The sequence below is a fragment of the Pleurodeles waltl genome, chromosome 3_2 (genome assembly GCF_031143425.1).
Source record: "Pleurodeles waltl isolate 20211129_DDA chromosome 3_2, aPleWal1.hap1.20221129, whole genome shotgun sequence".
In the NCBI taxonomy this organism is placed as follows: Eukaryota; Metazoa; Chordata; class Amphibia; order Caudata; family Salamandridae; genus Pleurodeles; species Pleurodeles waltl.
Window position 1 is genome coordinate 49929210 of NC_090441.1, and position 16702 is coordinate 49945911.

General features: G+C 44.3%; 1 protein-coding gene across 4 annotated transcripts in view; it reads left to right on the forward strand.

The window, feature by feature from the left end:
- Positions 1-16702, forward strand: part of TAF15 (TATA-box binding protein associated factor 15) — a 368603-nt gene that overhangs the window by 164310 nt on the left and 187591 nt on the right. For 3 of the 4 annotated variants that reach the window (XM_069226735.1, XM_069226732.1, XM_069226733.1), the window contains one exon: positions 11875-11992. In XM_069226735.1, coding sequence (XP_069082836.1) covers positions 11875-11992 — 118 coding nt within the window. The remainder of the gene's footprint in view (positions 1-11874; positions 11993-16702) is intronic. The other variant, XM_069226731.1, reaches the window with a different exon arrangement.

Here is a 16702-nt window from a genome sequence, read left to right on the forward strand (position 1 = left end):
CTCCACCCCACCTTACTGGTGATGTAAGAGCTTTGAAGTTTCTGGACCCTGTCTGACACCTGGAATTACTCCACACAAAGGAATGTGCAGGTAGATATAGTATCCACCCGAAAGATTGTTACTACAAGTAATTTTTTCATCTAGAGAAGTCTGACGTTGTGTCTTCTTGGTGGAATGTACTGTATTATAACACCTTTTACAAGACTATGCCCCAGTGTCCAGAACGACAATAGAGAAAGCATTCAGGTAGTTGGCAAAACAGACTGAACGCGCTTGTGGCAGTTTTGCAGCGATTATAATAGATGCATATACACCTCCTGCCTGGGATAGTTTCCACATTCAAATTCAAGCATCATGGTCTCTGGTAAAAGCAATTGATCACATGAAAAAGTGCAGCAGTCCATTTGGCTCGAACATCTTTTCTTCCACTACTAATCAATAGCAAGGTGTTAATTGAAGGAGTCAGCACTACAATGATTTGTCATCTCATCAAATGGCGGGAACCAAGGTCAAGCACTCTCTCCAATGAATACTCAGTTAATTTCGCGTTGGGTTCTTAGTGGGGACCACATTTTTTACCACTGGAGACGTTCACAAATAGATTTTGTCTCAATGGGAGAAACTGCTAAATGTCAACACTTCACATCTAGATTTAAGAAAACTGGATGTCTGGGATTTTCCTTATGCTAAACTTCTCAACCTGCTGAAAGTCTTTCTGGGCATTTTTCCTTAGATCTTGCTTGTACCGAAGGTGATTTTTAAGAAGAAGCACACCAGAACAAGGTTAATCCTTATAAAAACGGACGAGCCACTGAAATTCTGAACCACATATTTGGCTCTAGATTGGCCCCAGGTCCTCCAGGGCTCTTGATGAGAAATAGCTGAGCTTCTTTTATGTCTCCTGTTTGCATCACTTTGAAGCTAATGTCTGAAACATTTTTGTATTTTTTAATTGTGAGGCCAGGGAATGGTGTGTTAGTTTGCATACGATATACAAGGTAGTTCATTGGGATTGGAACTTATTGTCTGAGAACTCTGCTGCTGTCAGATGTTTGAGCATAATGAGCCATCTTGACATCTCATAAAATGAAAGGTTAGTATTGCCAGGTAGCTCTCAATGGGCTAAATAGAAAGGCAACGTCTGCAGTTTTAAGAAGAAAAAGCACAGTTCTTAAATCTGGTTATTGATGCCGTGATTCATATAACATTTGTGGGTGCCTGCCTAAAGCTAAACATCAGGCTTGTCCCAACATGACGCTTCCGTCTATTTGTCACATAGCACCATTAAAACCCACGGTTTATGTCTAATATTGTGAAGAATATAAATTTTCAGTTGTACAAATTTTGTTTGTTGCTTTTATTGTTGACAGGCTATCTTACTTGATCTCAAGACACTTTTAGCTATGGCATCCAAATGCTTTTGGAGAGTTTTGAGAGGTTTGTGCTCTTTAGTACAAAGGTATAAGACTCCCTGTGAAGTATAGATGGAGCAACTGTCCATGCTGCTCTACACTGCAAATTTTTTTTTTTTTTATTTTTTTTGTCCGTATTCATTTTCTACCCCTGTTTTCTGGTGGGCATTGACAGAGCCCCCATTTGGTGTCTTCTTGTGACGTCGTACTTCCTCTGGATGTTCTCACCTTAGGTCGACATCTTCAGATTCCTTTTTTTTCTGCTGTTGGGTCTGGATGTTTTTTGCAGAGTAGTCTCCAGCTTGTAGGAGAAATTGATGAATTACCAAAAAAACTGGATGAAAACTTTCTTTAAAACCACAGAACTTCATCGCGCGGTCAGGTGAAAGAAGTAAGAGCAGGTGCAAAAATCTCACAAAACTTCTATGAAAGGCCGAGAAGGCCCATATGGCAGGGGCTCTCCCCGCCACGTGATGGAGAAAACACCATTGCAGTTTTGCCAAAAATTGGTATCACAAATAGGCACAGGAGGACAAGCATCTGGTGTGTAATCTCTGCCTTCCATTCGACCACCGGAGTGAAGATTGTAACACCAGTGCCGTTCTCACACCAAAGATGCTGAGGGTGAGAGAGAAGCAAAGAACGGCACATTACATGATTCAAGGACAAAAATTAGCAGCATCCCTGAAAGATCTTGGACTTTCCAGCGATGAGGAGGAAAATGTAGTAGAGGGAGCGGAAGGAGAAATCTCAGAAGGTGATGGCGAAGAAGAGCAGCCAAAAAAGAACAATAAGGAGGTAAGAGTCAGCCACCTCCTTTAAGGTGCCAGAGTCCAGAAAATCAGACTTGTAGGCACAAAAGGGAGCTTCGGTGTAGAAACGCTCACCTTACTCCAGTATTGGAACTTTCATAGATTCACATGCTTGAATCATTCCCCGTCGTCGAGATGGGAGCCCCCAGTATAAATTACACAAGTAGTGTTAAAATATATTAACAAAAAAAAGGCCCTAGGCCTCTTCACTTTAACAGTGTATCAGAGTCCTTTTAGGAAAAGGACCAAACTTGAGTATCCACCAATCAGGCGACACCACCCTCTAGAATCCTCTTGAGAGGAGCTCCAGCACCTCAGATTTTCTACTGCACGTCGTGCTAGGGAGTCTCCTCAGAGCTCTACTCTTTTTTCACACCTTTACAACAACATTTTCTCTCAGAAAAACTTATCTGACTTGATTGATAGACTATTTTCAACATGTATGATAAGGAGAAGAAAGGTCTTTTCAGGAACTGCAAGACTTGTTGAAAGAAAAGACTTCATTCTGAAGACCCTCACCAGGATTGCATTTACTGCCTCTACCCAGACCATTCAGCCAAGGACTGTAAGGTTTGTCGCACCTTTTCCTCTAAGACCCTAAAGGATAGGGAAGGCAGATTATTGATATGGCTTCAGAAACTAAAATACAGAGAAAACCCAGTTTCGGACTCTGAGAGTGATGACTTTGCAGGAGGGTCAACGCACGTCAGCTGAACTTATTGACTGTGCAATGGACATAGCAACCACAGCATTTCGTCAGCTCGCAGGGGCAGCTGTCCTTAGAAGGCAAGGTTGGCTTAAAGCTACCTCTTTCATCCTGAGGTGCAAAATAAGATCTTGTACTTACCTTTTGATGGCCAGGCGTTATTTGGAAAACACATCGATGAGGCCTTACAATCCATTAAGTCAGACACGGCAAGGTCTCTAGGGACCCTACAATATAGAAAGCCCTCCTTTCGAGCAAGAGGGCTTGGCCAACCTTCATACAGAGGAGGATACAGCAATACAGGTATTCCACCTATCCCTCCTCTTCTCAACAGTACTGTCAGTACTACCCCCAGAGGCAGCCGCCGCAACCAGCCTATGGTAGATTTGGTGATCGAGGGCGCTCAACTCGCCCGGCCAAAGACTCGGCTCGGAGAGCCTGATGCATCCGAGGCGCCGGCTACATCCAATTCTCCTCCCTTCATTTTAGGTGGAAGGATATCCCTATTCCTCAAACAATGGCAAGTCATCACATCAGACAAGTGGGTCCTCCAGTTAGTGAAACGGGCCACACTCTAAAATTCACCCAACTGCCTCCCTCCAATCCCTCTCGCAGGACTCCTTCAAGATACCCGCAACAACTCAAGAAAGAGATCAACAAAATGCTTATCAAAGGATCTATAGAGAAGGTGCCTCAAGCACAGCGGGGAAGAGGATTTTATTCCAGGTTTTTCCTCATTCGAAAAAGTGGAAAGATTAGAAGCCGATCCTCGATTTACGGGAACTGAATACCTACTTAAAAAAGCAATCATTCCGTATTATCAGCCTACAAGATGTCCTCCTGCGCCTCAACCAGGGAGATTTCATGTCTACCCTAGACCTGAAAGACGCGTACTTCCACATTCCCATCCACCCTGCCCACAGAAAATACCTGAGATTCACCGTAGCCGGCAGCCATTTTCAATTTCGTGTCCTTCCCTTCGGCCTAAAATCAGCCCCCAGAATATTTACCAAATGTCTAGCACCAATCGCAACCTTCCTCAGAAGGAGGAAACACCAAATTGTTCCATATTTAGACGATTGGCTGATAAAAACAAGCACGCAGATCAACAAGAAAGTGCGTTTCCTTACTGACTAATCTCGGACTCACCATCAACTGGGAGAAGTCCAAACCTCTACCAGCATGCAGTATCACCTTTTTAGGGGCAAACCTGGACATGCAATTCACCATGGCATGTCCCACATTAGACAGGCAACAAAGGTTATTGACAATAACAAGATCTATACAAAACAGAAGCAGTGTTTCTGTCCGTCTATTCAAGTCTCTGTTGGGCATGATGTCATCATGCATACCTCTAGTTCCTCTATGCCGGCTAAAGATGCGCCCGTTACAGGAGCAACTGAATCGTCAATGGCTCCAGGTTTCAGGAAGCTTCGAGGATCAGATACACATAACACCAGCAATACTCAAGGCATTGACATGGTGGTCTCTAAGGCATCATCTATCAATAGGCCTTTCGTTCCTACATCAGCCGGCTCCATGGACCATCACTACGGATGCATCTCTGGAAGGCTGGGGAGCCGTGCTACAGGATCTTCAAGTAAGTGGCAAGTGGCCACTGCAATTGACAACAATGCATATCAATTGGCTAGAGCTCAGAGCAGTGTACCTCGCTTTACAGGCTTTTCTCCCGAAAATCTCAGGATCGCACGTGGTAATAAGAACAGACAACACCACTATGATGCATTACCTCAACAATCAAGGAGGCACAAGATCTCTCACTCTCTCCAGAGAAGCCCAGAGAATTTGGAATTGGGCCTTGCAGTAAGGCATCACACTTTCGGCTGTGCATTTGCCGGGAATAGAGAACAAGACAGTGGATGCACTCAGCAGGCAGAAATCAAGCTGCCACGAGTGGGAGCTGGACCAGTCGATAGTGGACCATGTCTTTTCCCAGTTGGGAACACCGACAATAGACCTGTTTGCCAGCAAAGACAACGCCAAATGCCAGTTCTTCGCAAGTTGGCATCACCAAAAGGGATCTTAGGGAATGCGTTTTCGATAGTCTGGTCAGACATCTTTGCTTACGCCTTTCCTCCAATTCCATTGATCCCAAGAGTCCTCACAAAGATGAAGGCAGAGCCGTGCACTCTGATACTGATAGCTCCGTACTGGCCGCGCCAACACTGGTTTGCGGAACTTCTTCTACTGTCAATCAAGCCTCACATTCCACTGAAACCGTTTCCACAATTGTTAACGATGAGCAAAGGGCAGTTATGGCACCCGGATCCGCAGTCGATGCGTTTGTCAGCATGGCTCCTGGCCAAAGGGAGTTCGCACATCTGAATATTCCACAGGAGTGTAGGGATATCTTGTCCAAAGCTAGAGCGGATAGCACTAAGAAGGTTTATTCTTGCAAATGGAAACGATTTTGTGTCTGGTGTCATCAGCGGCAGATTGACCCACTATCTTCACCGCCAGAGGAAATATTGCCGTACTTATTGCAGTTAGCGCGAGCAGGCCTGGCACATTCTTCCATTAAAGTACATCTAGCAGCAATAGCAGCATACAGACGTTTGGATGCTTCACCCTCACTCTATTCCTCTCGTCTGATCAAGAGGTTTTTGAACGGGCTTTTCAGGGTTTTCCCTACGTTCAGACCACCACCTCCTTCGTGGAACCTAAATATTGTCTTAGTGCAACTTATGAAGCATCCGTTTGAGCCAATCCATCGCGCCTCTCTCAAATTCCTTTCGTGGAAGGTTGCTTTATTGGTGGCTCTCACATCAGCCAGACGAGTCAGCGAAGTGCAGGCCCTCTCTATTCAAGAGCCGTTCTTACAGTTTAAACAAGACAGATTGCTGCTGCGTACTAATCCGCATTTCATCCCAAAGGTTCCTTCAGACTTTCACATCAATGAGCCTTTAGTCTTCAAATCCTTTTTTCCTCATCCTTCTACTACGGCGAAGAGAGCATTACACTCCTTAGACGTTAAAAGATGTGTTCAATTCTATTTGGACAGAACTAAATCTTTTCGACGCTCTAATCAGCTATTCGTAGCATGCAGTGCACCTAGAAAAGGCCAACCACTCTCCAAGCAGAGTATTTCCAGATGGATCGCCTCAGCCATTTGCTTCTGCAATCAAGCAGCGGGTAAACCTCTGCACTCATCTGTACATGCTCACTCCACGAGGGCAGTCTCTTCGTCAGCAGCGCTGTTCACCGGAGTTTCCTTACAAGACATTTGTAGGGCAGCAACATGGAAGAGCTGTCATACATCCCAAAGCACTACTGCTTGGAATCTCTATCTCAGGGAGAGGTAGCAGTGGGTCAAGCAGTTCTCAGGAATCTCTTCAGGTGAAGGTGAGCTATCTCTTCTCCATCCCTCCATCCTAGAACAGGTATGCACATTGTTCATATTCCTTATGTTTCGTTACAGAGATGTTAATAAAAAATAAAATAAAAAAAGAAGACAAAGAAAACAAGAGAAAGAGAATAATGTAACATACAAAGAAGTGGACATAATTAATGATAGTATTCACATACCATATGTTCTTTGAAGTATTACTTTTGGTGTGTATATATATATATATATATATATATGTATGTATATAGTTATATAGATTTCTGTAGCTCTATATACTTATGTTTTATATATGCGCGTGTTTTGTATCAGCACTACTGCTCTCTACTCTGATTCAATCATGTCAATCTATGAAAGTTCCAATACTGGAGTAAGAAAATAAGTTACTTACCTGTAACTGTAGTTCTCCAGTATTGGAATCTTTCATAGATTCACATGCGACCCACCCACCTCCCCAGAGAAGCTCACTTTCACCTTTGTTTCTCTCTCTCTTTTTCCTATCTTTAACGCACTTGTGCTTGGAAAATCTGAGGTGCTGGAGCTTCTCTCAGGAGGATTCTAGAGGGTGGTGTCGCCTGATTGGTGGATACTCAAGTTTGGTCCTTTTCCTAAAATGACTCTGATAGACTGTTAAAGTGAAGAGGCCTAGGGCCTTTTTTTGTTAATATATTTTAACACTACTTGTGTAATTTATACCGGGGGCTCCCATCTTGACGACGGGGAATGATTCAAGCATGTGAATCTATGAAAGATTCCAATACTGGAGAACTACAGTTACAGGTAAGTAACTTATTTTCATCTGCAGGCACGCCCTGCAAAAATGAGTTATGCAGCACCCTCAAAGGGGGACTCTGATGGAGAAAAAACTCTGAAAAAATATTGTCGACAAAATACTGAAAGACAAAGAATGCATCAACATTGAAAAGCCTGAAACCTCAAAGAGTTCTCCGAAGCTACAACTCCGAACAGTTGACGAAGGAGGGCACCTCCTCAAAGAGGAAACACTCCACTGCCAGCCCTGAAGACAAAGCCCCTTTGAGATTAAAAATAAAAGGAAGAGGAGGCTTGAGGCCGAAATGACCACTTTGATTCAGAAGAAAAAGGAATTAGGTAAAAGCCTAAGGGGGTTCTGAATTCCACCAAAAGCCGGTCGAAGTAGGTTTCGGAGACAGACGTCGAAGAGATTCACCTCTCCCCCTGTCACACCAGAGCCTCAAGAGGAGGAGGAGGAGAAACTCTTCTACGAGGAAGAAGAGGAACAGGCAACGTATCAACCTTCAGAGAAAGGTGAATATGTAGAAATGCAGTGGGAAGATTTGGAAGGGGATTCACCAGAGGAAGAGGTGGACACCTATCCATCCCCCTGGTAATATTGGCATTTATAATATGGTCATTGAAAATGCAGCAGAAAAATTATATGCTCAACTAGTTTCCTTTTAGAGACACTGCTGCCAAGCCAGACAAGAAATCCGTATCAACCCGTGCTACCAAGCATTCTTGATCAAGGCAGGGAAGCCTTTAAGAAACCAGTAACCTCCTAGAGCAATACCACCGAGGGCGGAGAAAAAAATACACATTTTCCACAAAAGACCCAGCCTACATTAAGGGTACCATTCCAGCTGATTCCATTATAATATCCACTGTAAGAAAGAGGGCGAACATCCCATCTACATCGGGCTCGCCTTCGGACAAAGAAAGTAAAGGGATGGAGCTTATACGCTGCAGGATGTAGAGGAGTGCTGCAAACCAATGGCGCATTGCAAATTCCAACGCAACAGACACACATCAGCACTGGGAAGAGATAGGAGAGCTAAAAGAGGACTACTCATCTGGTAGAGAGCGGAAAAAACATCATAAACACTTGCTTGGAATCTGCATTGGATGCAGCGTTACTTTAAGACGTCATTAATGGCTAAGAATTTCTGGGTTTAAACCAGAGGTTCAAGCAAACATAAAACACCCTTTAATGGACACCAATTGTTCGGAAATATAGTTGATGAAAGCCTCACCCAACTAAAAAAGGATAATGAAACAGCTACGTCCATGAGATCACTGTAGTTTTGGGGAGGAGCCCAAAGGGAGTCTTGCGCAACAAGGGGACCAACCTCTAGGGGAACATATTCATTCGGTGGGGGGGCGGTCTCCCTTCAGAGCTTCCACAGTGGTGTCCAGACCTCAGCATCACACAAACAAATTCTAGACCTCCGGGTCATCAGTTTATAAAGAGAAATAAAGTTCAAAATGACAACTGTACAGGAAGTTGTACTACAGTTGCAAAATGGAGATTATATGGCAACAATAGATATGAAGGATGCTTACTTATACATACCTATGAATGCATAGCGCACTAAACACGTAAGGTTTGTGGTAGACAGAAAACATTATCAATTCAAGATACTAGCCTTCAGAATAAAGTCAGCACCAAAAGTGTTCACAAAATGCCTAGCTGCAGAAGCAGCACATCTCAGATGAATGGGTGTTCACGTATATCCATACGTCGATGATTGGTTAGTAAGGGCACACTCTTATCACAAATGCAAGCACGACATTCAAATAGTGATGGAGACTTTTTACACCTCATGCTTTCAGGGGAAGCATTCCGAAGTGAAAAGAAAAGAGGATTCAGTCCCATCTGGAGGAAGTTCTTTGTTACCAGAGGGGAAAGCTGTGACAGCGAGGACTGTCCTGAGACTATTGGGAAAGATAGCATCATGCATTCCCTGCAATTTAGATGCTCAGACTAAATTGTCTAACTTGTTGTTTGCTGTCAAGGTGTACAGTGGATAAAATATCACTGTTACATACTACTGGAAGTGTTCATGTTGTTTTATCTGATCAGATTAGACACTTTAGATGAAACGTCCCCAATATTGTTCAGTTCATGCACCTTTTTTCCTTTCACCTCAAACCTGGTGGTTGAGATCACTATCCTAATCCTCATATAAGTTACTTTAATGCTGTTGGTGATATTTTGTAATTCCTTAATAGCAGCCAGAAGTGAGGATGCACTGCAGATTAGTACTAATCTGGTGGCTCAAGCCATTTTTCACCTTTTCTAGAGGTAGTTCGGGGGGCGAATAAATCTGTGAGAATATCTCTATGTGCCTAGAGCCTGAAATAGGCATGAGAACATCTTGACTGCAGCGCAAAAATACATTGACCACATTTCACTGCTTATAACTTGTAGATACATTTTAATCATGTGCTAGATGATAGTTATCTTATTAAATAATTACCTTTTTATCTTTGGATGTATTTTAAATGTATCTCACATCCGTATTCTTGCTCTGGAAGAATCTGGGAAGAAGGAAAGGTGCCATCAGACTGGATGGAGGAATGTCTCACCAAATCACCAAGAAAGGTGACCTGAGTTACTGCACATGTTGCAGAGGGATAACTCTTCTATCAACCCTAGGCAAAGCATTCAACAGAGTCATCCTGAAGAGAATGAAAGAACAAGTTGATGCTCACTTGCGAAACCAACAAGGTGGCTTCTGCAAAAATAGATCCTGCACAGATCAGATTGCAACACTCCACATCATCACTGAGCAGTCAATGGAATGGACCAATGCGAGGGCTGCCTTCATTCAGCTCAAGAAGATTTGGAGCTTCAAGGACCTAGAGCTGCAAACAAAGATCAGGCTTTTGATCACCAACCTAACATTGGTCCTTCTGTATGAAGCAGAGACTTGGGGAACAGCAATGACAACCACCAACAAAGTCCACATGTGTCTTAGTAAAATCCTCCAAATTCACTGGTCAGACACCATCAACAAGTATACAAAACACTGATGGAGGGAATGCTTGAACTAATCTCAGCAACTGGTAATCATTTGGGCCGCATTCCAATCCGTCGTTATTTTGCACAGCATGCCCACCGCAATTTGTACCCAGCTATGTACAAATCAGTCTTGACCCTGCTCCAGTAGGAACAGTCCAGTCCGAACTGCCAAGACAGGTCCTCCCTGAACCGGAACACAACCAACCCAAGACCAGATCCGCGCTAGTTAGGGGATCATCTGTCGGGTACAGCTTGGTTTGAAACACAGCTTGGTTCCATTGTGCACAGGACCCACCTCAGGGCATGCCTGTCCCACATAGGGTGACACAATAAGAATACATAACAGTGAGAAATGGAATGCTTGAATTAATCTCAGCCACTGGGAATGACTCTGACTCACTGTGCCACTGGAACCAAGCTATACGTGGCTGAAGAGCCCTAAGTAGGGCGAAACTAGTCCTGAGTTGCATGTGTTCTGGTTCAGGAAGGACCGGGTCTGGCAGTTTGGGCTTGACTGTTCCCATGATGAGGAGGTTTAAGACTGAGGTGGCATGGTGGGTGAAAAATGTTGGATTGTGGTGCGGCCCAAGTGATTGCCAGTAGCTGAGATTAATTCAAGCTTTCCTCCCATCACCTTGTTGTTTTTGGATCAAACACCCTCAGCAACAACGACATATGGCAGCAGACTTCCAACTTCCTGCTCATGAAGGAGTCTTGAAAAGAGACCGGGGCTGGATAGGTCACACCCTCTCCAAGCCTGCATCAAACACTACCCAGCAAGCCCTGACCTGGCACTCTGAAGGGAAAAGAGGAAGGCCAAGTAACACCTGGTGCCGAGGCCTCAAGGCTGACTGCAAGGAGATGGGTTAAACCTGGAGTTATTCAGGTTCAAAGAAAAGTTCAGGACACAGATGGCTGGAGCATCCTGGTTGATGGCCTATCCCCTATGAGAGGTGGTAGGCATAACTAAGTGACTCAGCTCGATATCCATTTAGTTCAGTGCATTTTGTAAGTTTCCTCTTCTTTTCTCATTGTTGATAATGGACCTTAAAAGTTTTGTTTTGTACTTACAATGAGACTGTGGAATGCGTTATGGAGGTCTATTGCACATATATGTATTTGTTGTGATACTGGAGTAAAAACCTTACACAGAAGGCACAGCTATTTGTAGCATTTTGAGCCTGTACTGGTAGGCAATCCTTGTCTTCATGTGGCGGATCAAAATGGATAATTTCAATCTAGGGTAAACAGGCATGTAAAAGGGAGGCTTACAATCATTAATGTTAGATGTTAAGATTAGTGATGAAACACTTGGGATTGGGGTCGTTGGAAAAACATATTTTCATTATATCAACATCATTTTGTTCCTAATCTATTCAAGGTATGTGAGCCTATAAAAGATCCTATACTTCTCGTAAATTTAATCCAGAGAAGATACTGGTGGAGTAGAACAATCGTGACTTTTTTTTTTTTATGGAGAATTACAATTACAGGTTAGTTACATTTGTTTCCTTGGCGGTAGTGGAAGATGCATGTGAAGGGCTGGTTCTTCCTATAATAAAGAGGGGGACTAATCTTACTGCCTGTGCGCTGCTATTTTACTGAATGATAAAATCCTGCATCGAACAGTGTAAGGGTCATCCTCTAAAGCAGATGGATAACTTGTGTGTAGTTTCATTGATAACGAGGATGAGACGTGTTTGGTCATCATTTTATCTGATGATTGAAGCAACTAGTTCTTTGGTGTGAAAGACACAGATTTCCTTTTATGTATGTATTATGTATTTGTTTAATCTAAGGAGATAACCGACGTGACATGAATAGGTATGGAGAAGAAGGAGACTATGGTGGATCACAGGGAGGACGAGGGCGTGGTGGATTCAGCTCGGATGGAAGAGAATCTAACCGAGGAATGAGGTGGGCTTAGCAGTTTAACAACTTGTTTGGTCATGTTGGTCTTTGTAGTATTACTTCAATTTTTAACTTTTCATTTTGTATTACTTGAATGTGTGAAATACAGCAAGCATGTTTGAAAGTATACTTTTAATTATGAAGTTATCCATTATTTTTATATGGTTTAAAATTAGTTGCTTCTAATGCAATTGCTGTACACAGTAGGCTGCAAGTCGTTTTTTATATGTTGAATAAATTCACGTAAAGCTATAGGCATCTGTTAAGCTATATCCTTTCTACACATATCCTTTGCTGCAAATGCCACGCTCTTGTTATTATGCCTTCTGGATATTGCTCTTGCTGTAGAGTTGCTGTGTGCTTGAATTTTCCTAATGCTTCGCCGTCATACTGTGCCATAGGCTGCTTATGGTTTTATGGTTTTCTTCCTTGATTTTTATCTACACTTCCACTTCCTGAGTATTTCTGCTGTCTGCCAAAGGCTACTTATCTATTTATTTATTGATTTACTCTACACTGCCACATCCTGAGCATTTCTGACATCTAATACTGTGGAGTCCCTAGACATTAGTGTCTGGTGCTGCTCAGATTTGTCTCTGGCTGTCATCTGCTATTAATTCTGCAGTGTCCTGTTTTTGCCTCTGGCTCTTTTCTTTCATGCCACTTCATACAAGCTCAAAATGTCTAGGTTACGGTCAATAAGGTCTCCAGTCATTTTCTTTTTTTTACAGCTCACTGTACGTTGACCAGCATACCTTTTCATTTGTTGTCCACAACATGAGGGTTTAAAGCCTGGGGTTTAAATTTATTTTTTGCCCCTAGGGAGTCAAATTACATAGATTGTTTTGTTGTTAAACCTTTAAAAGCTTGGCTCGAGAATTTAGAGTGCAGAAAACAGAAGTAACTCTTGATGCAGCATTTTTAGGGTATTGCTTACTTTTGATTGTAGGTGGAAACAAACAGCATAGCAGGCCACTGGAAATTATTAACAAACATTGGCAAAGCCAACAAGTCTTGCCACTACAAGATCTATTTGTTTGGTCAATGGTTTCTTTATATGTTGTATTGAATGGTAATTGTATAGATTGGTATGCCTATCATTGTTTAATATAGTATGGCCTTTAATTGTATGGTATGGTATAGTATAGTATGGCATGTAATATTATGGTATTTCATGTCATTGAATAGTATGGTATTGTGTGGCCTGTCTTCGTATAGGTATGGTATTGTATTAGATGGGATGGCCTGCCATTGTATAGTATAGTCTGGTGTGATATGGTATGACCTGTCATACAATATGGTGTGACCTGTCGGCAAGGATGTGGAATTCCTATCTCCTGGCCTGACTCGGGACATATTGTTTGGGGTCAAGGGCAACAAAGTTTTCATGTTTATTTTGTCCTTGGGACAAGTAGGTCCAACCCCCTGCAGCACAAACCCTTTGGCTGTCACTTTACAGTGAAGGGAACTGTCTGCAGTTGCGGTAATATGTATGTCTGTTTGTTAATGCTGTTTGAACTTTTATTTATGGTTCATTAATGAAAAGCCTTCATTATTAGGGTGAGCACTGTAAATAAACGTTTTAAGGTCACACTGCAACACTGGCAATGAGTCCATTTAAAAAAAGTATAGCCACGTTTGAAAAGTTTAACATATGAGGCTATGTATAATGCTCCCAGAATGCTCTCTGATTAGATGCAAATGTTTGCAGAAGCTTGTGACCAAGAGTTATGATTCTTTGCTTTCAAGATAAAATGTTCAGAAAAAAATGCAAGTAGGAACTTTTAGGTGCTATTTCTTTGTAGCGTCACTTAGTTAAATGTGTTGATACATGCTAGTATTTCCAAAAAATATTTCTAATGGAAAAATCAGTATAACCATTTTCAACAACATTCTGGGAAGCATGAAAATAAACAAGCGCTGACCAAGCCAACCGATCTGACTTTTTTTGTGAGTCTTTTGGTTTCGTCAATGCGTTTCTTGTTTTGATATGACTTTTGTAACACTTTATTGTTGTGGGAGCTGCCAGGCCTGACCTTGTAACAAATACTGGCAAAAAATAAAAAAAGCTTTTTGGTCTCAAAAAGCACAAATTGCCACCAATAGCGTGACAAAGGCCCCGCAGCCTCCCTCAAATGGGCCCCCTCAGCACAGCACCTGTCCCCCCCCCCCCAAGGTTCATTACGCCACTGATTGCCACAGTAGTTCCTGGAAGTGAACAAAACTACATTGTGTGCCAATATGCTCCTTGTGTAAGAGCGAATGTGATCACTCACAGTAAAAATAGACAATAGATGGAGAAATAGAAGTTTAATAAAACAAAATGTCTTTAACACCAGACCCAATTAGGGATCCTGTTCTTCAAGAAAGGCGTAAACGTGCACCCATTTGAATTAATAGCTTTCATGAATTCACAAGAACTTGCAGAAGTAGATCAGGAGATCAAACTCCTAGAAAATATTTGTGAACTGTATGTTAGCACCAGCAAATATCCATGTGTAGATTTGCTCATGTGAAAATCTATTGAGCGTTTACAAGTTCACTTTCCCTCCATCCAACCACTTTTTTTCCCCAACCCTGAAAGAACTTCTACCATTGTCAGGAGTACATTTCCAACCTTTTTTGAGGTGTTAAGGTGGCAGCCGCACTTTAGAATGCTCCAGACCCCTCTGTCATCCACCTCGTTAAAGCCCTGTTAACCCAGTTTTTTGTTTTTTTGTTTTTTATGCCTACAGCACTGTGGGCACTCTGAGGTGACCCGGTACAAAGACTGACAGACGCAACCGACAAGGCGGAGCGCCCTAAAGGCCGATTCCCGAGGGGACGGGGCATCCCCTAAAATGGCGGCTGCCACAGAGCGTACGCTCTGAGACGCTGAAATAATCCTGTGTGAGTGGCTGAGGTCAGACCATCTGCCGTGCGGACCGGCCAGGAGAGCAGAGCTGCGTCCCGAGGCAGGTTGGAGGGCCAATCTGGCCCAGAGGACTGGGTGCTGGTGGGGCCCAACGTGGAACTGGCCTGGAGGAGGGATGCAGCCGCCCCTGCGGACACTGCAGTGAAGAGCACTGAGCGCAAATTCACCTGTCGAGGTGACGTTGAGAGCCTGGCGGGGCCTGCATCTAGTGAGACTGGTGGCACTTGTGGCAGCCGCCACCGAGCGCAATACGAACCGCTCAGTTTGAGGCTTCGTGGCGGCCCAGTGTGCAGAGTGGGCCCTGTCCGGCCGCCGCATGGGTCAACTGGAGAGCAGCGAGAGATCTGCCAACTGCCAATGTGGCCTTGAGGGACTGGGGGGCCTGAAGCACTGGGTGTTAGCGAGGCCCAATGTGGAGGAGGCTTGGATGAGGGGCGCGGCTGAGCCTGCGGATCGGGCCCTGAGGCTGCACTGAGAGGCCATTTGGAGGAGGCAGGAAGGAGTGTGGCTGGGAGCCTGAGGAGGGGGGGGCTTGATCGCAGGGTCCCCCTGCTTGAGAAAGTACGTTGTCATGCTCAAACCACCCCAACCCCTCCTGCGAGATCAGGCTGGAGCTGCAGGGGGTCCACCTGCCTGTTTGATGGTCCACACTGGAGACGGTGGCCCCGATAGACTGAGGAAGACATTTGGATTCAGCTACCCGCAGTGTGGCACTATGGGGGAAGGGCAGTGGTGCAGACACAACATGTGGGAGAAAGAGAGAGACTGCCTTAGCCATCGGGTCCAGACCCATCGTGGCCTAGTAGACTGAAGGTAGAACCCAGGAGACTCGGGCAGAGAGTCTGTCCACCTGGAGAGCGGAGCCATAACTCACAAGCCACGTATCTGGAACACCCAGATGAAGACCCCCCACATAGACTTGAGCTGGGCCCTGGAGTGGCAGACTCTGGACCCTGGAGTATTTCTTTCTGCTGCCTCAAGTTGTAGAACAATAGTAGGCCATACTCGGCAAGGATAAAACGGAACGGTCAACTTCAGCGCAAACACGCATGGACCAAATCACCACGGGCTCGACCTCTACCGAAGGGGGGGGTCAGAAGGGAAGTCCCTGCCCACAGGAGACTTATCTAACATTCTCCAGGCAATACACTCCTCCCAAACGGCAGTGGAGACAAAAATTAGGGAGGTCAGAGTTGATGTGGCCCTGGTGCATCGGGATCTCCGCAACAGCAAGGGTCACGGAGGTGGAATCCAGACTGTCCAGTGTGGAAGATGAAATGAGTGCCCTTAAATCTCAAGTTTCCCAACTTCTAGTGCGGACAGCCGAGTTACACCGTAGAGCAGAAGATGCGAAAAAACGCTCACAACGCAATAGCATCCCCATAATTGGCATCCCTGAAAACAGAGTCTTCCTCACTTGCCTCTTACCTGGATGACTGGTTTAAAACCTGGGTACAGCCGAACCGCCTCACACCTTGGTTTGCCATAGAGCAGGCTCATAGGGCACTGCAGGCCAGGCCTCGCCCGGGATCATCGCCGAGGCCAGTGATACTTCGATTCTTCCATTATAAGGACAGGTACACGGTGATGCAAGCGGGCCGGTCTGCACTATAATGGAGCGAAGGTCCTTGTGTTCCCGGATTACACAGGAGAGGTCCAACAGCAATGTTGTTCCTATGCAGAAGTCAAGCAGAAATTGAGGGCAGTGGAAATGCCTTACCATCTTTTCTCTTACCGGCTCGCTTCAGAGTGGAACATGCCAATAAAACCCATTTTTTGAGACTCCTACAGCGGCATGGGCC